Source organism: Parasteatoda tepidariorum, chromosome 9 (genome assembly GCF_043381705.1).
Source record: "Parasteatoda tepidariorum isolate YZ-2023 chromosome 9, CAS_Ptep_4.0, whole genome shotgun sequence".
NCBI lineage: Eukaryota > Metazoa > Arthropoda > Arachnida > Araneae > Theridiidae > Parasteatoda > Parasteatoda tepidariorum.
Window position 1 is genome coordinate 72,138,992 of NC_092212.1, and position 27,821 is coordinate 72,166,812.

General features: G+C 26.5%; 1 protein-coding gene across 1 annotated transcript; it reads left to right on the top strand.

The window, feature by feature from the left end:
- Nucleotides 1-1,383: 1,383 nt before the first annotated feature.
- Nucleotides 1,384-27,700, top strand: LOC107453648 (M-phase phosphoprotein 8). The gene is made up of 10 exons (XM_043049918.2): nt 1,384-1,932; nt 4,607-4,798; nt 7,915-8,619; nt 10,752-10,976; nt 15,357-15,443; nt 17,255-17,412; nt 19,605-19,756; nt 21,970-22,103; nt 23,758-23,844; nt 26,229-27,700. The coding sequence occupies exons 1-10, from the start codon at nt 1,771-1,773 to the stop codon at nt 26,307-26,309; spliced, it is 1,983 nt and encodes a 660-aa protein (XP_042905852.1). The 5' UTR covers nt 1,384-1,770; the 3' UTR covers nt 26,310-27,700.
- The last annotated feature ends 121 nt before the right edge of the window (nt 27,701-27,821 follow it).

The following is a 27,821-nucleotide window of genomic DNA, read 5'->3' on the forward strand; positions in this document are numbered from 1 at the left end:
CTTCTTTTAAGCAAAATTTTTCGAAGAAAATATGTTCATAAATTCGCAATTTTCGATCATGTGAATCAATAAGTGATTCATTTTAAAACCCAGCCTAAACCTCAAATATATACATTATCAAAAATTTAGTTTTGATTTCTTCCCAAATTGGTGTAAATATTATTTTCCTTATTCTGCGCTTATTATACAAACGCAAAATTGCAATTGTCAGAATTTTTCTTCTGAGTGTTAGATTTAATAATATTGTGTTTTTAGATAGAATAATAATTCTTATGCCCCCTCAGATTAAAGTTTATTAACCTGCGCACAATTTTTTGTAGAATTAATCGATCAGGATGTAGGGTTTAGGATTTAATCATACTTGATTTGAGCCTCCCCCCCCGCCCCCTTCTTTTTTTCTTCTTTACGTTATCAACTCAAATAAGGTCAATCTCAACTCGAATCAAGATTTCTCATTACACTCAAAGCGTCAATAGTTTAATGTGACATGCCACATATAAGTAAGATTAAGTTGAAATTTAAATTTAAAAATCCAGTTTTGATTTCTTCTCAAATTAGTGCGCATATTTTTTTTTCTTATTCCTTGCTTATTATACAAATGCGGAATTGCACTTCTCGGAATTTTTCTCCTGAATATTAGATTTAATATTTTGTTCTTAAATAGAGGCGGACAATAATTCTTATGCCCGCAGTTTAAAGTTTATTAACGCTGACAAAAAGCTTTGAATAATAAAATAATTGCTTACTGTAGTTTTTATTAATTGAAATAAGTATAGATTTATATTTACTCCGTATGACAAAAATATGTGTCAGATTGTAATTCCATACTTTAAAAATGGAAGATTAAATGAGAATCAGTTAAAAAAGTCAGCGGTTTAGACCAAAGAGGTACATTTGCAAACTCCTGGAAATCCCATAAATTAAAAACTGCATTTTGCTTTTAGATTAATTTTTTATTAATTACAAATAATGTTTATAAAGTGTAATCTACTCTGCTTCGTATATTGAACGCATAGGTCGCGTTTTTAAGAACTATTATAAGTTATTTATTGATTTTAATTAAAAGAAAACTTCAATGGAAAATTAAACAATTATAGTTCCCTAGAACTTACTAATTTTTTTCTTATGTGCTTTTACCATAATTTCATATTTAATAAAAAAAAAATTCAAAAAAGCATGATTACTAATGCATTTTTTAATATTTTAAAATCTAAACAAAGTTGAAAAATTTAAAATATTCATCAAAATTTGTAAGGTAAATAATTGAAATCGTTTGTGAAAATTTCTGATGTGCATTTTAAAATATTTTTCAGAAATACAAATAGAGAAAAAAATGAATTTTAAAATATTTTAATGAATATTTTCCCTGGTTGCATCTTCCTCGAGTGCCGTATCTCAAATAACGATTTTCAACCTTAAAGAATATGACAAAACTCAATTTTATTACGGTTAACCGATCACACAAGTCATAAAAGAGTGTTCCAAAATGCTCTTGTAATTTTTATAATGTGTTCATATAAAGTGCGATGACACCGCGAATTTAGACTGCGAGGCATTTTTACCCGTCGACATGTTACTAGGGCCTCAAGTAGAAAGTGGTTAAGTTCACCTGCAAGCATGGAAATTTCAGTGCGTAAACCACCTGACAAAACGGAGAGCGGTTCCATTTTGCGTTGAGGGTGTTCGCTCGTCGCCTGTCTAGCTTTTGCTCTTTTTTCGCGTTCGGATTTTAGAGTTTGACAGCAGGCTCTGTTCAGCAAAGATGCGCTGATGTTGATGATAAAAGCTTCGTCGGGCTCTAGATGCCAGGGGGCTGAGCTGGTTGAGGAAAGGCAGAGATTACAAAAGATGGTTGAAACAGAACCTAAACTATTCGTAATTCAAGGAGATGTTTACGAAGTCGAGAAACTTGTAGGCGTTAAAACTGTGAAGGTATGCTATTTTTATAAACATAAATACCCAACTATGTTTGTTTGTGTTATCGTCTGCTCACTAATTATCTCCTGTCATCTGAAAGTGTTGTTTTTAAAATTTATTCACATTTCAATAATGTTCCTTCTATTCTAGAATGAATTATCCTGCCGTTAATATGTATTTCAAACTTCTACTTACATAGGAAATGCATTTTTATTATTTGTCTGTCTTAGAGTAAAAAATCGATAAGATTTGGTTTGCAAACATTGCATTGCGAAATGCGATCCCCCAGGAAATTTGATCATTGTTATTCACATGGGTAGATAAACTAGATTTTTTTTCTTCAGATTCATAATTTAAAATTTTAGTGAGCTGGGATTGAAATTTTAATTGATGAATTTTAACTTTAGAGTTTTTCATTATACCAATTTGATTATTTGACACAATAATAAAATTTGTAGTTAAATATTTGTAATCCTGGTTTCAATATTTTACTATGTTTGTATCTATTTTCATAAACTTTATAATTATGCATCAAAAAGCTGTGTACTGAGATAGTAACATTTAAAAATAAAATATAGTATTGTATTAATTACAGTAAAATTATATTCATTGAAATGTACAGCATTCAGTTTGCACTTATTATTTGTTGTTTGAGTTTTATGTGATTATTTCTAATATTCAAAGTATTTATTATTCAAGTATAAGAAATAATAACAAAGTTTTGAGACATGTTTATAGACTAATTTACATAAGCTCTTAGTGCATAAAATTTGGTAAAAATTAAATTCTTATTATTTGTTACTCTTATTATCCTTACATTTCTAGAATTCTAAAAAAAATCTTTATACTTGCACTGTCCGAATTCTAAAATATTCTTATTATGCATGCACTTTTAAAATTTTCTTAAAAATTCTTATTATACACGCTTGTCTAACTTGGAATTTGGAATACTTCAAATTAAATTTTATTCTTGATTTAAAAGTATACAATTGAAAAAGCTTTATAAAATCGCTTCAGCTCTCAATTTTTGTCTTGTTTCTATCTAAAATCAATTTATTACTTAAATTTATCTTTAAATGCTAATTGCTAAGTTGGAATTTTATGTATTTTCTATGTGTACATACTGGCTAAAGTACTATTGTAATAGTTATCATGCTAAAATATGATGCCCAAATTATTGTAAATGATATATGCCCATAGCCAAGGAATGCTCAGCCCCATCTAGTAGTGTCATTTATCCCCTCCATATAAGATTTTTAAAAAAAATTATTAAATAAATTTAATATTTGACCAATTAATATGTTATTTATGCTTATTAGTATATTTATATTAATAATCATAAATAACATATTAATTAGTCAAATATTAGTTATTTAATAATTTTTATTTATATTTATTTATACTAATGTTTAGTAAATAACTTATTAACATTATATCAAATAAATTAATTCATCAAGACTAGCAAATTGTAAATAAAAAAAATTTATAATGCCTCCTTCTCATTTTGCATATCCTGAGTAGAAATTCTGGCTATTGGCTGGAAACCGTATCAATGTTTTTGGTAGTGCACAGGCCAAGTTACCAGTTTTTCAAAAGACAAATGGACCCTTTTTAATTGTGACCTTCTTACAAGGACAATTAATACAGATTTAAGTTATAAATTAGGTCATTTTGTAGCCCAAAGGCTTTGTATGTTATTTTCTTGGGAAATAACGAGATCTAGTCTAATACTAAATATTTTTATATTATTGTGTTTCAAATATGTTTTAAATTAAATAGTGTGTCATAGTACATAAATTCAATTTTCATTATTAAAGGTTATCGAGTCAGTTCATGAAAAAAAAAATTTCAAATAGTAATTTGTTAACTAGATTTGCAATCTAGTTTGTAAATTCTTTTCTTGGGAAGTATCATTTTCTCATAATTTTTATTTGCATTTTGTTGCAGTAATATAATAATTTTAATTAAATAGTGTAAGACATTACACTATTCCATTGTCCTTAAACTTAATTAAGTCATCTTGAAAGAAAAAAATAAAATACAAAAATTAGAACTTGTAAGCTAGATTTAAAATCTAATTTAAAGTTATCAGCATAATTAAATATGTTTAATTTAAATACAATGTTCAAAAAGAAGCATTACCATTTTTTAATTTTTTTAAAAAAATCTCAACTTTAAACTATCTTTCCTTACTTCGTACTTTTCATTATTCCAAAAGGTTGAAAAAGAGGATACTATTTTATTATATTTTTTATCTTAAAATATGTTCTACCACAAACTTGGGGCTGAATTGGAAAGGTTGTTTCTTGGGTTCCTATGCAAAAAACTAGTTATTTATTTATTTTTCCATGCAATAGAAAAACATGATTTGCCAAGAAAACTTATATGAGTTTTTATACCTTGTATCTTGTACCTTGGTGGTTAAAAGGTTAATAGTGCAGAAAACCGTTAAAATATCATTATGGACAATTTACGTTAATTTATGAAATGCACTGGAATGAATATTTCTGTATTAAGGTTATTTCAAATTAAAATGGCTGTTATAACTTACTATACATCAATTTTTTGTACATTTTATCCATTTATATTGTTCACATGTTATTTATTAATTAAAGAAACTTAAAATACATATGGTGTTGTGGGGAAAAAAAATTTCGGCTGAATTTATGGATTTTAATTTATTTTTAAGGGGAAAAGACTCTACAGAGTTAGATGGAGAGGTTATGGAAAAGAAAGCGACACCTTGGAGCCCGAAGAAAATCTATTTTCTTGTAAAGATATGATTGAAGATCTGGAAGCGAAATTGAAAGAAAGGCATGAGCGAAAGAAAGGTAAAAAGTTGCTGAAAACACAAGCAATTTCAAAAGAGCCTATTAACACTGTAAGTATATTTTGTTAAATTTTAAAATAAATTTGATATATAAAGTTTTCAATGTTATGTGTAACATTTAAAATCTTCTGTTAAAATTCTTCTTCAATTTACACTAAGGTCAATCTGGAATCTTACTTTTTTTTATAATTATTGCTCTGATTTTAAATACTGATTTTACTGTTAAAATAATGCAAGGAAAAAAACACTGATATTTGAAAGAAAATTTTTATTTATATATGTATGTTATGGTCAATGTGAATAGCCGGTTATTATTAATTCTAACTGGTTATTATTAATAATAACCTGAAGTTTGATCAATGTCATTCTTTCGCATTTTTATTTCTCACTTTGACCAAAGATGCGGTTATTATCAATTTTGTCCGATTAATCACATTGACTAAACTTCATTGGTTATTATTAAAATGGCTAAATGAATTAACTGGCTAAAGTGAATAATTTGTGATATTTCTCACTTTTATCAAAAAAAGGAGTTATTACTTCTATTAGTATTAATAATATGTTATTATTAATAATAACCTGATTTATTGTATTAGTATTAATAAGTTGTCTTAGTATTATTGTATTGAAATTGTATTAGTATTAATAATAACCAGATTTATTACTTTAACCGTAACATATATTCTATATTCATTATATTATTCTTAGTTATATTATTCTTAGTTATATGTATATACGTGTGTATATATATAACTATACTGTTTTTGCATCAAGTAAAGTTTAAATTTTGATGTCATGGTTAAGTTTTTTAATATAAAATTATTTGATGCAATATAGCTAGCTGTTTTTATTCATTGTTGTGCCATTAAATTTTTCATTCAATTCAATTTTGACTGATTAAATTTACTTTCAAGACATTTTTCTTTCAATAAGAAACTAGTTCGTTAGATTTATGTACAAATTTTGTTGAATATATATGCAGGAGTATACTGAACCAATTTTTTAGGATACAGCATATTATAAAATAGAAAGTAATAACCATTTTTTGCTTTATGAACTTACACAGAGACAAGATGTTTAATATATTATCTGAAATTAAATGAATAAGGTTATCAAAAATTTATTATTTGGTCTTTTACTAAGAGATTTACTGAATATTAAAAGTCAGTAAAGGGTTTGTTATATATTAGCTATGTAATATGATGTATTAAATAATGTTGTACTGAATAGTAATACAAGAAAAAAACATGGTGTTTAATGCTCTATGATAAAAAAAATTAAAAAAATGCGTAGATGTTAAATTTTGTTTAAAGGGAAAAAAAGCCTTTTTGGTTTTAAATGTAAGAATAATGTAACAAAAATGAAAATAGGAAGGGGTAGAAATTGATTTTTAGTGAAATCATATTGTTTCTTTAAGACAAACTTTATTAACAATGCTTACAATTCACAATTGATCGCATCTTTTAATTATCATTTTCGAGTGGAGAAATATCCAAATCTATAACATTTACAATGGGATTATGATAACTAAAGTAAGATACGAAATGTTTGAGTTCTATTTTTTCAATATTTCTTGCAAAAACTGCATCAATGGTAGTTCCCCCTTTGGTTGTTGGATCATTCCTACCATTTATCATTTCCAATCCAAATTTGTCTTTAAGGAAGGTTAATAATGTTTCAGCTTCAGGTAACGAGAAATTCACATTAAAATCTCCTGCAAGGATCACTGGCCGCTTACAATAATCAATTTCTTCACCAGTAACGTCTGCCAGAGCTTGTGAACCTGCAGTGGATAGTGGCAATAAACATAATTATTAAAATCCGAAATAATCATCTACTAAAAATTTAAGTATCGTATTATAAAAATTAGACCCCTTTCTTAGTTTTATGTCAAAACTATAATAAAAAAAATAGTGCGTGGAGTCCCTCCACGCGGAAGAAGTGAAACTTCGTAATGTGGAAATGAAAATAGGAAGGGGTAGAAATTGATTTTTAGTGAAATCATATTGTTTCTTTAAGACAAACTTTATTAACATTGCTTACAATTCACAATTGATCGCATCTTTTAATTATCATTTTCGAGTGGAGAAATATCCAAATCTATAACATTTACAATGGGATTGTGATAACTAAAGTAGGATACGAAATGTTTGAGTTCTATTTTTTCAATATTTCTTGCAAAAACTGCATCAATGGTAGTTCCTCCTTTGGTTATTGGATCATTCCTACCATTTATCATTTCCAATCCAAAAGGTTAAGGAAGGTTAATAATGTTTCAGCTTCAGGTAACGAGAAATTCACATTAAAATCTCATGCAAGGATCACAGGCCGCTCGTTGCCATGGTAGCGTTAAACCTTCAAAGCAACCTTGTTGGAAGTCGCATTAGAAGTTTCACTTCAATAAAAAATTTCTCAACATTTTATCTTAAATTCTTTTTTTTTACAAAATTGTGTGTTAGAGCATAAAAAATTTTTGTTTTCACCTTTTTTATGCAGCTTTTTCATTAGGTGTAAAAATTTTTTTTTTCATTTAACTAAAGTTTATATTTATAGTTGTCAGCATGATTATCTGCATAATTTTATATTTAAGCTAAAAATGTCTTTATTTACCAGCAAACTTACTTTTAGAATTTTTTTTTGCCTGTAACTTCATGTTCTTTTTTCAAGTCAAAAAATCCTTTTGGAAACTTATCTTTGACTTTTCTGGGTAACTTGGTAAATTTCTTATAATTATCTTTAAAAAATTGTAATTTAAACAAATAAAAAAATGTTTGTTTTTTTTAAAATAAATTTCTTTTACCATTTTATTAGTTTTGTATATCATTTTTTCTCAACTGCTTAGATTAATAATTGTATTTGAATTTAAATATAAATTTATTTATATTTAAACAGAGTTAGGGTCAAAATATTTTTCATTGCAGGAAGTGTGTGAATGATCAAACTGGTCAAAAAAATTTTTTAGTGCCACAGTTTTGCATGTGAGAAAATTATGCTAATAGTCCAAATTGCTAACCCTACCATTCCACAACAAAACTCTGAAATATTTCACCAGTTCTTTGAGTAAATCTGGTTTAGAAACACTGTTCTAGGTCATTCACTATCTCATAAGTTCTATCCTAACATTTATAGTTTAATAAACCTTATAATTTTCATTTCTTTTATTCAAGGAGGCTGAAGTCAACAAGATGGCAACAGCTACCTGGCAAGCTACTGAAATACAACCGATTGGTGCTCATTCTAAAGATACATTTTGGAGAGATTTTGATGAGGGAAAAATAACTGTTGCTGGTGCAGTTTATGAAAAAGACATGTATAGCAAAGTCAAAGAGAGAGCAGCTAGAACAAATAACTCTGGAGAACCAAGCAAAAGTGGAGAAACCTCTCCCCAGAAAGAAAACCCACCACCTCCTTTATGTCCTAAAGTTTTGTTAAAAAGAAAACCGTGTAATAGAACTACTGATAGTTTGGGTTTTAAATCTCCTTTAAAGAAACCAATAAGTTTGCAAGTTCGAAAAAGAAAAAAGTATGATGTATTAAGAGACTATCGGAGACGAAAAAGCAGAATTCATAGGAAAAGGAACATTGACGAAAATGGACGACATAAGCTTCTCAAAAGTCTGGCCAAACATGATAGTTTTAGTGTGGAAAATGGACTAAGCAGTTCTAATATATTGCAAGAATTGCTTATAAATGACGAGAAAGGGACTACCTTTCCTGAATATGTCTTGAATTCATTAAAATCTGAAAGTGAAAAGATGAATTGTGTGTTTAAGAATAATTGTAAAGATAGTTCTTGCGGTGAAGTCTTGGGAACTGATGGAAGGAAAAGCCAGTCACTAATTTGCAAGATCTCGATGCAAGAAAATTCAATGGTAATGATTTTTTTTATTAATTTAAGGGAAACTTTTTCTGAGAGGAAAATAATGTATGGTTGATTTGATTGCCTAAAATTAAATGCAGAGTTTCAATTTTTAACTATATACATCCTTTTTATAGAAAAAAAATTCTATGAACTTTAAGATACAATAGCTTGAATATTTAAAAGTTTATTAAACTTTTTAAAGATGGATAATTCAACAATATTTTTCCATGTAGATAAAAATCATTATTTGATGGAAACCATTATGTTAGGAGGAACGGGAGCTGGAGTGTTCCAGAGCTATTTTTATTCGAGCTAGATCTTTAAATTTCCCCATGTTTCTGAGCTCTTTTAGTTTTTTAATAATAATCTTTTTTTTCTTCAGTCTTTTGAATTTTTCCAGCCTAAAATTTTAAAAAAATGAAAGATGTTTGTTCTTTTAATGCATATATATATTTTTTTTAGACACAGATATTTACTTAATTTTGTTTCAAATCAAGTTATGCAGCATTAATTTTATTTTATTATCTAATAAATATGACATACCCACAACAATATAAGAAATTAATTTCTATAATTAAAATACTTTAATATACTTTTAATAATAAATATTCATTTTTATAATTAAAATACGAGAGTCTTATTATCTGGGAGTGGAGTTAGAACATTATAAATTGTTCGTATCTGAGTCCCAGTTGAGCAATATAGAGGCTTTCAAAGTTATCCTAAATAAAAGACTGACTTGCTTTATTCCACCCTTTAGTTGTTATGGTACTTGAGAAAATTTTTATCAAGCTTGTTTTACCTATTAAGAACAAGTTCTATTAAGTGCTTCAAGATCAACACTTAAAATTATTAGGTGTTTTTATCAGGGTTCGTTGATTTAAATCAGCTTGATTTAAATCATGATTTAAATCAAATGATTTTTTTAAAAAAATCATTGATTTAAATCAACTGATTTTTTTTAAATATGTATATTGATTTTAAAAGTTAAAAAACAATGTTTTAAATTTTTGATAATTTTATTATTATAAAATTTAGTATTAAAATTTATTTTAAATAAATTGCTGTGTTAATTAATTTTAGTTAACGAAATTACTTTCTTTCTTGGTGTGTGTTAAATTCCAACACATTTGAAATTGCATTTTTAAAAATCTTTTGATTCTTGAGATTGAAAGTGCAGATTAAAGTTCGCATTTAATATTGACTTAATATAGACTTGCATAGCTGTAGAAAGTAATTAATAGACGTGAATTTCGGAAAAAAATTCTAATAATCTTAATTAAAATTCCACCTTTTGATTGAAACAGCATGGTATTAAAATCTACATTATATGTTATTGGAGAAAAATGTATATTTCTAAAGCTTGGGGTTATATTAAAAATAATTATACCCTAATATGCCAAAAATAGAAAGAAAAAAAAGGATAATGAATTCAGATATTTTTTCCTGATATAGTGTCAATCTTCCCTTTCAAAGTCTATTTGAGGCAGTAGAGTTATTAACTAGTAACTGGTATTTTTTTCTCATAATATGTTTACAGTATCTTTGACATCATCAGATTTTCTATAAAGAAATTTTGTGAAAGAAAATTCCAATGAGTGCATAGATTTTTAAAAAAAATTTTTTAGCTGGTCTATTTTGATATAGAATTAAAAATGAATATTTTAATATAAAAATATTGCTGAGTGACTACATTTATAAACACAATCTGTTACATTTATTTTGTCATATTAAAAATCAAGAGAAAAAAAAACACAATTTTAAATTAAAATTATGGTTTGCTAATATGATATTGCTTTCATATTAATTTAATTTTGATTAAACATTTATAAAGTATTTTTAATCATAAACTAAAGTTCTTACAATGCGTTTGAATAAAAATAAAAAAAATCTGATTTAAATAAAAAAAATCCGATTTAAATAAAAAAAATCACAAACCCTGATTTTTATATAAAAAAATTTACAACACACTGGCTTCTTATATTGACATTTCCTTTCAAAAATCCACAGTGGTGGCTTGAAACCCACAGCTTTACTTCATTCTTTCCAACAGCTCTTCATAATTTGAATACATATTTTTTTAAAATTAATAATGAAGTTCCTAATTTCTTTAATATTAACATGCAATTCCTGTTATTCCAGACTGCTTATCCTGCTTTTAGTCAAAGATCTGGTCGAGTCAATCAATTGCATCAAAATGAGGCTGGTACGCGAATGAATATAATGGTTGCCAAGATGTTTTCTTCTCTTATTGATGGTATCGTCAACGAGAAGTTAGAAAAAGTAGAACGATTCTGCAAAAATGGTTACATAGTTAATTGTTGTCGTGGTGATGGAACAACTGCATTAATGGTTGCTGCACACTTGGTAAATCTATCCCCTTTTTGATAGCTATGAAAATATTTTTGTTAGTCTAAGTAAATGTATATACTCATAATTGCTATCAGTTTATTAAAAGCAAGCAAGGTATAAATCTAGTAATTTTATACTGTAATATTTTGTACTTTCCTTATTTACTTTCTTACAAAACTATAGTGTAGTATCTTAGGACACAAAATTTTCACTCACCATTGGCTACCAAACAATTAGGGCTAGGTACAGGTTTTATCTTGTAAAATGTTCTATTTTAAATCAAATTGCCATCCATATTTTTCTCAGAACTAGCTCTTTAGTTCAAAATCTGGGGAAAATATTAATCTGCAACTTCTACAAAGTAGACCATGGAACTCTAGATTCGCTAGAATGATTTATTTAGAATTTCCATAAATGGTTCCCCTGACATATTTTGATCCTGATACAAGCCCTTATATTATTTATTCAAGGTGTTTAGTTGGTATTCAGACATGAAGTGTTAAAAGTATTAAAACATTTTTTATATTTTTCTTTTTTTAATGATATGTTTATGATATTAGAATCATTGAAACCTTATGGAAACTTTTTTTTAAAATTATTATTATTTCACATAAAATATGCTTCTATTTTTCTACATCCTTTTATGGTTTTGGTCACCAAAACGTTCTTCATAGTACATTTGTTAACATTTTAAAAATGGTCCACATTTTTCATGAAGATAATTGCATACAAACATTTTAGTTAGAGTAGCACATTAAAAACTGAAATTTCCTGCCCTGAGTATACACTTCTATCTGTACATTTTCACTTAGAATTTTCTTTTCTAGTATTGCCTCTTGGCCTTTTCTATTTTATTCTTTTTTTATATGTTATGTAATCATTAAATATGATTTTAATATGGTCCTGGTCAAACTTGCCTTTAACTCCAGTGCTTATTATAGAAATAATGGAAGTCTGAAAAATTTAAATCTCAAATGTCTTTTAATAGAGACTGATTTATTATTTTTGTTAAAAAATTCTGTAAACTTCCTAAGCATTGCAGGTTTGAAATGATTAAAAACCTATTCCTCTTTATAATATTTCATTTTTATTCATTGAATTTTTTTAATATATATATATTCATATGTTTGTGTGTGTGTGTATATATATACTTTTCATTTTCATGAAAAATAATTATCAATAATATTTATNTATATATATATATATATATATATATATATATATATATATATATATATATATATATATATATATATATATATATATATATATATATATATATATATATATATATATATATATATATATATATATATATATATATATATATATATATACACATACATACATATATATGTGTGTGTATATGTATATCCTGTGGCAGAATTGCAGCACACGGTGGCATTGTCGCAGAACGTTAGAGTTTTTGCAGGAAAATGTTTCATTTGGGAAGGGAAAAATTTTGGCTTTCCTTTCCGCATAATTTCTCGAAAAAAAATTTTTTTTTCTTCCAAAGATGTCTTTCTTATGCATCAGAGAAGAAAGAAATAATCATAATTTTTCTATTCTCATTTGAGATTTTTTAAAAAAATCTGTGTTGACTGGCATCAGCTAGAATCTCATAGTAATAATCTAAAATAAAAAATTCGGAATTGCGAAAGATTAAAAGATAGTTAGCTCAAATTATGTTCTTTCATTTTCTTTTCTTTAAGGAACTCCATATTTTACATGCACTTATTTAAATCTCTCTTTTTTTTTAAAGAGTCCTATACGCGTAATGTTTATTTTGGGAGCTACTGCACTGATTTTACGATTTTTTAATTTATTATCATTTAATTCATTTACAAATTTTTTTAATTTGTGTCATGATTTACGAAATTCGAAAGAGGAAATAGTTAGTGCATTTTTTCACCTAAAAAATGCGAGAATGTCGCATATAATATTAGAATTAAAAAGTACTACTTTTGCAATTTAAAATTTTATGCATTTTTATTCTTTACTTTCTTCTGTAAACACAGTGTTTCTGTTACTTTAAATTAGTAATTGTTATAATTAAAAGTATTTTAAAGCAAAATATTAGTGCTAGGGAAGTTTGTTGCAGAAAGCCTGCAAATATTCTGCCTCAGGATATACACTGAAGAGCCAAAAAAACTGGTACAGGCATGAGTATGCAAATAATCAAAGCCAATCAAAGTACGGTGCTGCGATCGGCAACGCGTATATAAGAAAACGAGTGTCTAGCACAGTTCTTAGATCGGTTACTGCTGCTACAATGCCAGGTTATACAGATTTAAGTGAGTTTGAACGTGGTGTTATAGTCGGCGCTCGGGAGATGGGACATAGCATCTCTGAGATATCAATGAAATGTGGATTTTCACGTACGACCACTTCAGGAGTATGCCGTGAGTATCGGAAATCCACCAAAATCCCCAGACATGAACATTATTGAACATATTTGGGATGCCTTGCAACGTGATGTTCAGACGATATCCCATCCCCTCTTACTCCCACTGTTTTATGGACAGCCCTGCAGGATTCATGGTGTCAATTATCTCCAGCACTACTTCACACATTGATTGAATCCATGCCACGTCGTGTTGCGGCACTTCTGCATGCTCGCGGGGATCCTACATGATATTAGGCAGGTATGCCAGTTTTTTTGGCTCTTCAGTGTATATATATATTATTATTTTAATTGCATTTGTTAATTGAAATGTTCGTGTTGCTCTCGACATATTTTCAGTTTTCATCTTGTGAATATTTTAAATTATTCATTGATAAATTAATAAGAATGCAATTTATATTTAAGAAAATATAATTATTTCCTTTTCTCTTTTTTATGTTAAGTTACTTAACTCTTTAATAAAATTAATTCTTCTAAAAATTTCTCTTCTCTATTTTCTAGAGTATTAAGATATTTTTGAATAATTCCTCTCAAGCTTCTAATCCAGTTAATGGAATTGTCTGGATGTGTAAACAGCATATTTAATTGACCGTGTATCTTGAACAAACTTTGTTTGATACATCTCTGCATTACACCAACTGTTTCTCTACCAATGGAAGGTTTTTTTCCCATTGAAACAAATCCAGAGAACAATGCATAACTTCTTGTGCTATCTCTTCATGAAGTGGTGGATGCCTGACTAGTCGAACTGTTGGTTTAAACTATTTATGAGGGTGAAAATATCGAAAAAAGAATTTTTTTTCCATTAAAGCAGTTTTTCTTCATTTTAATTTGATTTTTTTTTCTAACTGGAAAGGGCAAGCATTATATTTAAAGTTAATGAATATTTTTTTTAGATTATTTTAGGGAACATAATTTTTATAACTAACTTTAAATGTATATATTTATGACCTTAATAAATGGCTCATTTGTAGCTGATAGGACAAAATTGATTCATTTTTTTTATGCCTTTTCTTCATCAATTGGATATTTGCAAGCTATGTTATGAGTGGGTCAGCCAATCAGGTACAAGACATATGTGCGATATCACTTGTAGATATCCAATTAAATTTGATCCCAAAATTGATTCAGCATGATAATAAACCCAAGCCTGTAACATTAACATCTCGTACACAACCACGTGATTTGTTGCAAGTTCTCAGTTTTGTTCAATTCTCACAAATAATTCATGTTATAACATAAGACCAAGACATCTGTTTATAAAGTCATAGTATATTAATAAATTTAGGTTGTACGAGTCATTCTCGTGAATTGACAAAATAAAAGTATTTATTTTGCAAATATGTTCTGATAATAAATGCAAATTAAAGTTTTAGCTATGACTAATAACTGCCATCTGCATATTTTAATCACTTCCTATAGTTTTTTTTTTAATTGGTAGGTTTTTTTTTTTTTAAATTCACTTCAGAGAAAAACAGAATTAAAAATATCTAGCCAGTTTAATTGCCTTATGAAACACGGAGGTGTTTCTAACAATCAGAAGGTTTAATGTTTTCAGCTTTACCTTCTCTAAAAATGATATGTTGGATTTTTTTGCTCTTTAAAATATTCATTTTTGACCCCTTAATTGTATACTTATTTTAGAGACTAGGGATATAATTTAAGGGATTTAATTATGGAGCATCCTTTTTTATGTGTACTATACCTTTTTTTTCGTTTACTTAGTTTATTACTTTATTAAGAATTTATTCGTTATCGTCATTCAAAGTTCTTTTGAATAGCGGGAATCAACAGCTTCTTAGAAATTAATCATGACAAATAAATAAAATATTAATAAATAAAAAATATAATATAATATACTTAATAAAAATTTTTTTTATTTTAGAGCAAAAAGAAACAATTTATTTTATTAATCAAATGTATTCACCTCAATCAAATATGTTTTCTAAATATGTTTACCTCTTACTGATTTAGCTATTCAATCTTTACAGGGCAGATATTATTCTACAAGAATTTTGTTGAAAGCAAATGCTCACAAAGATAAGCAAAACCAGAAGGGTGAAACTGCCTTAATGCTGGTAATAATTAAATATTTCTATCTATATATGATGATCATAATTTGCATGTTTTTTTAGATAAATTATAGTTTGTATACGGTAAGAACTCCCCCTGCCACAAAGTCTGAGGCTGCCTGCTACTATGGAAACAAGAATAGCTCATTTCAGGGAGAGAAGCTTCTTTTTATTCTAAGGCTAACACAATAGACCAAAGAAAAAGATTCTCTTTCCCTTGCCGACCTGAGCCAAAACCTATCCTAAAAAGTGACCCCTCACCCCTACTGGAAATAATTAGGCCTCACATCCGCGGGCCCAGATGAATGACTAGGGGAGTTCTTACTTTAGACAAACTACATATAGATTTTTAATTTTTTTGAACTTAAATACATATTAAGTGTGGTGGTAAAATATTGTTAAAAAAATCACGTAAATTTAGCATTTGTAATTATAGCTTACCTAATACTACTGTGTGAATCAAGCTTTTTCACTAGCAAGTCTTGCTATATCAGCTTTCAAATTATATAACGATTGTGTGGCTTAGGTAAAAAGTGGCTTTAAAATAAGTCCTCTTTCCAGAAAAATCGAAATTACTCTTTCACAACCCAATATATAATGCCGTGTTGATTACATATTTTGTTAATTGTTGTAATAGTACTACATAGCTACCAACACGTACATTTATTGAGGAAACTTTTTGTGAGTTTCAGTGGCATTATTGTTTTAATACAAATGATATATTGAAGCATAATATTGTTGCCACTAACTTTAAGAACACTTTATTATCCTCCATGACTAATCAACAGTTCAAATATATGTTTCTGAGATAAAATAATTATTAGTTGGGTGGTTATGCTTCAAAGTTTTGGCAAAAAAACTTAATTTTTATAAGATTCCTCCTACCTAATTTGTTATTTTGCTATCATTTTGTAAAATATTTCTCAAAGATCCTACGAGGTAGCAGCTATAGAAATGCTTAATCCTATGTGAGTTTTGTAAATGAAAAAATTTTGGAAAACAAAATAAATTATGTGAATAAGACAGCAGGTTAAAATGCGATAAATTTTTTAAAAATTTTTTATGTATATGATCACTAAAATTAAAGATTTTAAACAAATATTAATAAACAGGGTGTGTAGCATTTTTAAAAAGTGCTTAAAGGTGCTTATTTTTTATTTACATTTTTTAAAGGCCCTTAAGTGCTTTTTTTATTATTCTGGGATTGTAAAAAGTGCTTAGTTTATTGTCGATCTAAATTACAAAAAATTTNTATATGATCACTAAAATTAAAGATTTTAAACAAATATTAATAAACAGGGTGTGTAGCATTTTTAAAAAGTGCTTAAAGGTGCTTATTTTTTATTTTCGTTTTTTAAAGGCCCTTAAGTGCTTTTTTTTTTTATTCTGGGATTGTAAAAAGTGCTTAGTTTATTGTCGTTCTAAATTACAAAAAATTTATAATTTCTCATATATATAATAATTCTTCATCTTTTTTTTTCTTTTTTTTTGGAAAGTGATTAAAAATATTTGAGTGCTTAAAAGGTGCTTATTTTTTGTTGAAAAGTATTGGCTATGCACACTGATAAAAATGATTTTTTATTGAATTTATTTAAATTTTAAGAGATGCCAAATAATCTTACATTATTCAGTAATAAATATACATAAATATATATTTATAAATGTTAAGAGATTGATAAGAGCTAGGGTGCTGTATTTTATCAAACCGTAGAAATTTCTTTTACCATATATCCATGTCATGAGATAAATAATAAAAAAAAATTCGTAATTATAGATGTATAGAAGGGTTGGTTTCAAACATTTGCTTTACTTTTTAGGCCTGTAAAAATAAACACTCAGAAGTTGTGAAGCTGCTTTTAGAACATGGTGCCAACTTTGCATTAACCAATTCTGATGGAGTTAATGTGCTCAAAATATCAAATCAATGTGGAAACCAAACAACTATGCATAACATTTTAATAGAACATATAGTGAGGTAAATTTGATGATCTTTGAACTTTATTTCTCTAATTTTAATTTTTCTGTAATCTTTTTTTAAATTATTAATTTGATATCTATTATATTGTACTTTTGTATCTATTATATTATACATTTTTATTTGTTGTTTAAAATGCTACTATTATCATTCGGTTCTAGCATTTCCTACTGTTACCAAACAATGTGATTGGTCAAATAAAAAACTTTTAATTAAGTTAAATCCAATATTTTTGTTTTTTGTTTAAAATAAACAAACAAACCTCATTTATTTATTTCAAATTTTATTTATTCTATTTAAAAATAAATATTTATTTATATTTGTTCTAACTAATCTTTTTAAAGCATTTACTTATTGAATAGAAACTCTAATAGAAAGAAACTATTTAGAAAATTCTTAAAAGAATCAACTAGCCATGGATTTTACAAAATTGATTGCTATAAATTCTCTTTCTATCTTTTTTTCACTTAAAACAAAATTCCTGAATAGGTAAAGTTTGATATTTTGAAAGCAATAAAATAATACTGTTTGAAAACAGTGAAAATAACCTCTTTTGTTAAATTGTCTTAATTGAATTTTTTGAAATATATATTGATGCAATTTTTATCGGGTATATGAACTTCAAATTATTTCATAAATATTCCTTCCTCTTTTGACAAAAACTAAACAACTAAAAAAGCATTATTTCAAGTTTTCTATTTTTTTTTCAGTTTGCAATCCTAAATCAAAAAACTACAATATCATTCACATTAAAAAAAAATGTTTTTTAAAAAGAGGATGAAATAATGTCATAGATAAAAATTATGAATTAATACGTATCACTTTAGAATATTATTTATGTTCAGTGTTTTTCTTATTAATTAAATTGATTACTTAATTGACTAATGGACAAGAGCAATATACAAGTAAAATACAGCATAGTAAAAATAACTTAATTGAAAATAACTTCTTTAATTAAAATGTATTGTTTTTTCGATGACTTTTTGCATATAAATGTAAAAAGTGTAAGTAAAGTAATGCAGTAGGGAACCGATTATCCGGAACGATCGGGACCATCGCTATTCCGGATTACTGATTTTTCCGGTTTTCTGAATTGCTACAAAAAGCCGTTTTTTTTTGTTGTTAAACCAAACTAAAAAAAAAAAATAAAAAAAATTGGGGGAAATAATCTTAAAAGGAAGAAAAAATGATGAAGTAATACACTAATGATTATTTCCAAAATGATGGTAAGGTAAACATCTTTCAAAAAAGAAAGAAAAATCGTAAAATCTTATGAGGAAAAAAACGGCTGGAAAATGTATCGAATTTCGTTCTGGTTTTCTGATTTCCGGATAACGGGTTCTGTACTGTATTACAAAATTAATTAAAATAATATTACAAAATATTATTTAAGTAGCAATAATAATGTTACAAACAAATTAAAGTATAACAATAATAATGTTACAGCAAATTAAAGTAACAATAATAATATTACAAAATATTATTAAAGTAAAGTATATGATTAAGTAATATTAAAAAACATAAATATTTACAAATTTGTATTGGTTTTCTTTTTGTAAAATTATAACTCTGTTATTTCATATAATATATTGCTTTCTTTGCTATTTATTCTAGTAGACTTTTCCAGTCTGCAAATAAGTTTGGTGATGGATTTTATTATTTTGCACATAAAAATTTACTGGGTATCCTAATAATGACTGTCAATTAAAAACAAACAGGAGATAGAATTTTACAATTTGTTGCATTCTGCTTAGTACACAAGGTATTTCTGTTTACCAAGTTTCAAAATTGGTTATTAAGTTTGCCAACAATGGCACTGCTGACTGGAGAAAAGCTGTAGAACACTGTTTTCAAAGTATCTATTACTTGCTATAACAATATGGTGATGTAGTCTTAGGATAAAAATAACAGGAACCAAAGCAACATTTCAATTGGAGTGGTTTGATAGGTATATACAACAAGAAATATTGCTTTATAGTTTTCACAATAAGTATTCATATGCCTACAGACTAATAACTAATTTTGAAAATGTTTGATAATGATTACTTGTTTTTTTTTAAAACAAAATGCAGCAAAAAATTACATTTCTGTCTCTATAAGAGTTTCTTTGAATTTTCAGTCCTTTTTGGGAAACCTTGTGAATTTACATTTGTTTTTCTTTTGGATTTTAAAATTCTTATGCATTTTTTCAGAGTTGTTTCAAAGTTTGAATCTGAAGCCAGACTTCTTATAGATCCTATAGCTCAAATAAAATATGCATTATTTCCGATTCAGTGTTTCTCACTTAATGAGGGACCAGTGTACTCTATAAATTTCCATCACCATGTAAAACTGGAGTCTCCTGGTAAATATGTTACTTATCTTATTATCTTTAGATGTGGTGCTAATCTAAATCAATAATTCTTATGTCTTATTTACATTTTGTAATATAATTCTCTCATTTTCCCAAAAAGTTATATCTTCTAATAATTCTTTTTTAAAAGTATATATTATTTTTTTTATAGATAATAACTATAAAAGCATGTTTTATTTACATAAATAATATATTGATTTTTACACGTTAATTTTGCTTTCAAAAGTTATTAAACAAAACTTAGTACACATTTAAAAGAAAATAATAAAATGTAAGTGTTTGAAAATAATAAATGTAAGCTACTCAATTATAAAGTAAATATAATGTNAATACATATACCGATTTTTAAAACCATCTATAGAAACTACTTTTATTTGATCGAATGGCAGGTTAGACAGGATTAAAAGGCGGAGTAACAGAAATTCAGGAAAAATTATCTGAGAGGCGGGAAGTGTTTCCATATCTGATGTTGAGGATTGCTCATCAGCTAAAGATTACAAATTTTTATTTGTACGCAAGATGAAGAGTGATAAAAAATAACACATTTTTTGCTACTACATAATATTTTTCAGTCATTTATATGAATATAATGTAATAAAAGGGAGGAGTTTGGGAACCATTAGTGAAATTGCCTGCGTAACGGATATAGTGAACTCCCTGTTATAGTGAACCGAAATTTCAGTCCCTCGAAGGTTCACTATAGCGGGGTTTGGCTGTAATTCTTTTTTAAAAGTATATATATTGTTTGTTTTTTTATCGATAATAACTATAAAAGCATGTTTTATTTACATAAATAATGTATTGATTTTTACGTGTTAATTTTGCTTTAAAAAGTTATTAAACAAAACTTAGTACACATTAAAAGAAAATAATAAAATGTAAGTGTTTGAAAATAATAAATGTAAGCTACTCAATTATAAAGTAAATATAATGTGTAAAAGCTATTTGTTTTCAATTAAGTAGTACTATAATTTAATTATTTTAATGCTCCTAATTTTGTTGTCTTTTATTTCTTTCCCAAAAAAGTCTTGCTTACCCTTTTCTTCCTGATTTTTAAGAATTATATTGTGAATGCTTATCATTCTTCTTATTTGTATGTAATTATAATTAAATTTCATACATAATGTGTGTAATCAGGAATAGCAAGTTTTTAAAAAGCAGATTGCAATTCTCAAAAACATATTTTAATTATGCAAATTTATCTTTTATGATTACATACAACAAAGTTATTTTAAATTACATACGGAAAAGTTTTTTTTAAATACTTCTAGATTTTTTTGTAAATTATTTAATTATAATTAAGTTATATATGATTTGATAAATTTGTAATTCTTCCTATAGCATTATCTCCTGTTTTTTCATTTCTATATTTCTTACTATTTTTTTAAGAGTTATTTCTAAAGTTAACTTTAATTAATTTCAAAACTCGTCAATTCTACCCCAATTTTAAGAGTTTTGTCTTAACTGTTTATTTATTTTTAAATTTATTTTAACTTTAAATTTTAACCTGTTGTCTGTTACATATTTTTTTCTTATTTTATTTAAAACATAGTTTTAATTTGAGTTTTATTCAAGTTAAAAATGAGTTGTTGAAATCAAGTTGAATTTTTGCAAATGAAATATCTTTGCATAATAAACTTCAGATATTCATGCCATGCCATGGCCTGCTCTAAGGATTTCAAATAATGAGTCCGTAAATTAGCCAAATTTCAAAAGTATTCAATTTTTGAAAATCTTCGCCAAATGCAAATCTTAAAAAAAAAAATTTATGATTAATTCTTTTCCCACAGAGAACTATTTTATGGTAGTTCGTTTCAAGCTTATTTTATTTTGACCTACTTCTAATTTGGTTGTGTTGCGCATGTGCTGAAAATTACTCTAATCGAATAAAAAATACTGATTTGTTTAGAAAAATTCATTTTGACATAATTTTAATTTATTTCCAGTGCAAAAAATCAATCGCCAAAACACAATTTTATTCACCAAATTTACGATTTTATCACATTTGGCAAGTTGCGAATGCTTAGGGCGGGTCCTGCACTTAACTATTTGTTGGTTTAATATTAAAAAAATTTTGAAACATATAAAGCTATTAACTTATTTTCTTTTTAAAGTTATAAAGAGTTTGCTTTAAGAAGTCAAAAACTCTTAGCAATTATTTCTAATATTATGATTTTTATCAATATTTCTTGTATTTATTTCAGAAAAAAATGGGAACCAGAATCTTCTATTTATTGCTCACTCTACTTTTCACGAAAAAGCTGTACACTGCCAATTTGATGTTGAATCTGTAATTTATAATGTGACAATAAATGGAATTAAGCAGGATACATTTGAAGTATAAAAACTTATAATTTTTCATCTTGTCTTTATATAAACGTTAATCTAATCTTTTTTCAAATTACTTATATTTTCTTTTCTTTATTTTTTGTAATTGTTTTTTCTTTCTTTTGAAAAAAATTGAAGCATTAATATTTGATTGTTTTTTTTAGAATACTTTTTCTAGTTTTTAGCTGTTCTTTTATTTCTGTATTTTTTTTTCTTACAAATAATTTGGTTTTATAAGCTATATTGACTTGCAATCTAATAATTTTGTTGACCTGACCATTTATTTTCTAATGACCTACACACCTTATTCAAGTGTATTGTGTTATTTATCTAGTTTAAATTCCTGAAATTTTATTAAGCACTTAACTAGAATCAGTACTAATGAACAAACTGATTTTTTAAATGTCACTTAGAAAAATGAGGATTCTGAATATATTGTGCCCCGACCCTTACGATTTTGTTATTTCCTGATTAAATGCTTTAACCTAACACAACACGCCTTTAGAGGTAACAAGAAAGGCTAATAGTACAGACAATTTTGTTGGTAATATTCACAAGTATTAAGATCCTTCTTTGGATTAATGCTTCCCCGCTCTTTTTATCCTTTCCCCCATTTCCTTTCTTTCTTTTCTAGTTTGTATGTATATATATATATATTTCTGAGGATGTTAGAAAATATTGACGCTACCATAAACTTTCTATTTGTACTTTTAAAAATATAAAAATACATCACAATCAATTTTAAATTCATATAACAATAAAGATTAAGGTGTACTGCAGGCAATTTTTGTAGTTTTTAAGTTATGTCAATTAAAACTGACTTTCATATTTTTTATTAACTATTTTAGTTTTATATTTTGTTAAAGAAATACTGTGAACTCTTCATGACTGATAGTCTGAGGTTAATGATGCTAAACGCTACCTAAGAGTTATAAATAACTTTTCCTAACTCACAAGTTTTTATTAAGGAATCAATTGATTACTACTTCATTTTTGTGTAGTTTTAAGTTCTATTATTCAATCAAAATTGATGTTTAATACTTTTAATTACTATTTTATTTTTATATTTTGCAAAAATATTAAAAAATAACAGTCCAGATAACACAGCAAAATTGCTTATTATATTTTTTTAAAAAAATTTTATTTTATGTTACCACAGAGCCTTTGAAAAATTGCCTTAAAAAGGTTTATAAAACTAGTGGTACAATAAAAGCAACTGATAAACTAGTTAAAACTGATAAACTAGTTAAAACTGATAAACTAGATAAAACTAGTTAAAAGCAACTGATCTAGTTTAGAAATGTTAATACAAATTTGCGTACAAGCTTTGAAATAAGATTCAAAGTAGCTTCCATTTTGTTTTTATTTATTTTTAGTGATTCTAATTTCTTCCATCGAATTTATGATTCAAAATTTGATTTTTAATTTACTAATTTTATGAACAAAAATCAGGGAATTATCTGATTAATCTAGACTAGTTTATGCCTTACCTTATAAACACAACATTATTGAAGAGATACACTGAAGTTTTTTTTTCTTCTTATTTTGAAAGGTATTTTATTATTATTTTTTTTTTTTTCGGTGAATCAAACAATTACTGTTTTATTATCAATATAATTAATATTAGTGTTATATTTTTAAAAAATATATATTTTATTTTTCAGGATGTTAGTTCAGTTTTCAAAGTGACAGGTTTGCAAAATGGATCAAATAGAGTTTCAATTACTACTGTTCATTCGCCACAATCTGAGGTTAGCATAAATAATTTTGGCATGCTTATTATTTAGTGATACTATAGATGTTAAGTAATTTAAAAAGTGAACTATTCATTTTTTATACTATTGTTAATGTTATGTTTGTTTTGCTAATTAACATAGAAAATTATTATTTTTAATTTTGAATAATCTAAAATGTGACATTCCATATCAATGAATTAGTTTTAAAAAATGCTCTCAAAAAAAAGCTTATAAAATTTGTTGAAAATATAAACATCTTACAAATTTAAACATGTTAAAGGAAGTTATAAAAAATCCATATACAGTACGGAGCCCGTTATCCGGAAATCAGTAAACCGGAAAACCGGAACGAAATTCGATACATTTTCCCGCCAATTTTTTTTATTTTTAAAAATGTTTTTTTCCTCATAAGATTTTAGGATTTTTCTTTCTTTTTTGAAAGATGTTTACCTTACCATCATTTTGGAAATAATCATTTGTGTATTACTTCATCGTTTTTTTTTCTTTTTAAAATTATTTCTAAATATTTTTTTTAGTTGGGTTTAACAATAAAAAAAACGGCTTTTTGTAGCGATTCAAAAAGCCGGAAAAATCAGTTATCCGGAATAGCGATGGTCCCGATCATTCCGGATAATCGGTTCCCCTACTGTACTTTGTTTTTTCAAGATTATTTCCAAATATTTCTTTTTTTAGTTTGGTTTAACAATAAAAAAAACTGCTTTTGTAGCGATTCAGAAAACCGGAAGAATCAGTTAGCCGGAATAGCGATGGTCCCGATCGTTCCGGATAATCGGTTCCCTTCTGTATTTATTGAATACCGTTGATTTTACTGGAAAATGTGTTTGTTTGATCAAAGATACTAGCCAATGCCCAAATAATACCATTGTCCATTGCAAATAGAACCTCCAAATGAGATTAAATAAAAAAAAATTATTTTTAAAGTGCACTGACTAGACAGGGTTTGAGATTGAATTTATCATGAAATATTCATTGCTAATTTACATGTGGCCTCCCATCTAATATTGTATTAGACTTCTAAAGGGTAGAACTGAGACTTTCAGTTTCATTCATGTATTACCCTTTGAGAAAAAAAAATCTAGTGGTAAAAGGATATTTGAATAAATATTTTTGCATACCATGATCTATCATACAATCGAAGCAATTAATAATATAATCTCTCATAAATTTAAGTTCATTATGAAATTGATCAACCATTAATTGTAAAACCAACTTATGCAATGTGGCATTTTTTTTCTGATGTGAGTCATAATTATCAGAATGGTACAAAATAATGGGTAAAAATCTGCTTATAGACAAAATATGAGTCAACAATACGTAGTAATACACCAAGTAAAGGGAATATAAAAAATCCTTTTGTCGTGAAAATGTTGCCTAATATTTATTAGAAAAAATTTTTAGGAAATTTTTTTTATGCAAAAATAGTATCAATAAAAGGTTGGAGAGAAAGCTTTGTGCTATGAGGTGTAAAATCAAAATTCAAATGAATAGCGAAAATTGAAATCATAACTGCATGCATTATAAAATATTATATAATTTGTGCTACTGATCGGCATACCATCCAACTTATGAGGATTTTGAAAATAATTCTTTCTAGTGGTAGCGAACCAAAGTAGAAATTTTTAAAGCAAATGGATCTCTCATAAAACTTTTATCAGAACTTAAGAATCTAGCCATATGGCCTGCACTTTTATAAGTAATAGTGGACAAGTTACGCTAAAATAAATTTTTTTTTTAATATTAAGACATTAATTTTGCTACCGCCAGAAAAGAAGATTTCTGAAACTACGTAAATTCCGTAGCAGTTGGAGGGTATGCAGATCGGTGTTTTATCTTGAACACATCCATCTTCAGCAAGACTTTATATTCACTTTAAACTGTGTCGCATGATCTGGTTAATTAATTATATGCAATCTACAATGCAATTCTCCAACCTTCCTTTTAAAACTGTGATTTGCCCTGATATGGTGCCTCTGTGGCTATTGCAAGTGTTCACTTTTCATTTGCATGACTCTTCTAGTTTTCAAAAGAGAAATATATTTACAGTTTTATTTTTCATTTTATTTCAATAATAAGAGTGTATTTATAAAAATTAGAGGCTTTTTAATTCTTGATATTGCAAAAAACTAGTCTTGAAACACAAACTAAGCTATGTTATTCACCAAATATGTGATCCTTACTTGTATTGATAATACGTAAAATAAAATAAAAAATGCTTGAAAATAGTTTACAATAATAAAATAAAAAAAATTACTGAGATGTTTCTGCGAGCTACAGTTTAGTTTAAAAAGATCAAAAAACAAAATTAACACTCAATTCTGTCTTATCAGTACCATGCATAATATAGTTGGATTTGCTAAAGAAAATTTTTTTTTTTCTAGGTGAAATTGATTGTTTGTGCTTATAAAGTTCATCGCACTGTTGTTTGTTTCCCATCTCAGAAATTAAAAGGAGATTTTTAGGTTCTCATTCTAAGTGTCAAGTAGCATTGAAAGTTATAAAAATTATTTCATTTATTCTGTGTTTTAATATCATATGTAAAGAAATCAACACTTACTACTATTTTGTCATTCAATATTTGTTGCGTTTTCATACTAATAACAGACATGATGATTTTACTTATGTTTAAAGTATTTATTATTGTAAATTGTTTACTTTAAATGTAATGGACTATTTACCATTTCATTTTTACTATTTTTTTCAAGAGTTGTCTTTTTTAGATTTTAATGATATTTTTAGTTTTGTTAAGGGAACTGTCAGTAGGAAGTTAAAATCATTGCAAAAAGTAAAGAAAAAATCATGCAAGTTGCATGAAGTAATGATTTTGATCTAATTTTGAAACTTTATTTTTAAAAAAAGTCTTTCTACATGAAGCAAAAATACCACAAACATGTTTTAGAAATAACAATCATTATATGGGCTTCTCAATGCTGTACCATTTACAAATTAAAAAGCAACATTGAAAGTATTTATAATGGTAAAAATGGGCATAAGTTTTGTTCCCTAACTAAGGGTTTTAACTTATTAGGAAAAACTTCACATCTGTGACATATTGTTTTTTTTTTTAAATTTTGTAATATTTTTTATTGAAGAATTAGGCAAAATGTTGAGGGGAAAAACTTTGCAGAAATTGGCAATTTCCCTCTTTTTTTTTTAAAAAAAAAAATTGGTTTAAGATTTTTTTTCACATAAAAAATATTAATTGGATAATTTTCTTTCTTTTAGGTTTGTTTGTCCCATTTTAACTGCCCCTTAATTGAAAGCAATAATGCTTCGTACGGTAATATTAAGCAAAAATGTTCAAATTACTTCCTGTTTTTGTCTAAATTTAAGTTAGTGAATGATTTTTGGTGCTAATATGTTTGTTGATTTCTTTATATATGATAAAATTTAATTGTAATCATTGACTTTCAAAATGAATGAAGATCCAACTGTGATATATGGTACCTTTTATTTTGTTAAGGGGTACCTACATTTATTTTATTGTTGATTTTAAACAAAACTCTTCTATTTACTGCCATTTATTTCTTCCATTCATGTAAAACTACTACTGCAGTGTTCAAAACGTCATTTCCTATGAAGTGATAAATATTTAATCGATGTTATAGTTTTAGCTGTTTTCGTCTTTGTATAAAGTCTATGCTTCTCATAAATGTTAACTGTTTTAATTTTTGAAAGTACCTAGTTTTACAGTACAGTGTTCTTTATTAAATGAACTTCTATTGATTGATTTCCTATATTTTGCATTAAATATAAGTGAATGTTTTGATACTGTTTGAGTTAATTTACTTTTATATCCATAAAAGATTAATGGATTTGTATAATTATATTTTTTATAGAGGCATTACAAAAATAATGTTGTGGAAAAGTTAAATTTCTTTAATAATTTTCTGAATATGAATATGGTTTAGAATTGCCTACTGCATCTGGTTAACATAAATAATTATGATAGTACCGCCGATTTGGTTTAGAAT

Excerpts from the sequence above, each read along its gene's own strand:
- LOC107453648 (XM_043049918.2), top strand. The coding sequence starts at position 1,771 with ATGTTGATGATAAAAGCTTCGTCGGGCTCTAGATGCCAGGGGGCTGAG. Across the intron at positions 1,933-4,606 it reads TAGGCGTTAAAACTGTGAAG|GGGAAAAGACTCTACAGAGT; the intron begins GTATGCTATTTT and ends TTTATTTTTAAG. Across the intron at positions 23,845-26,228 it reads TTCATTCGCCACAATCTGAG|GTGAAATTGATTGTTTGTGC; the intron begins GTTAGCATAAAT and ends TTTTTTTTCTAG.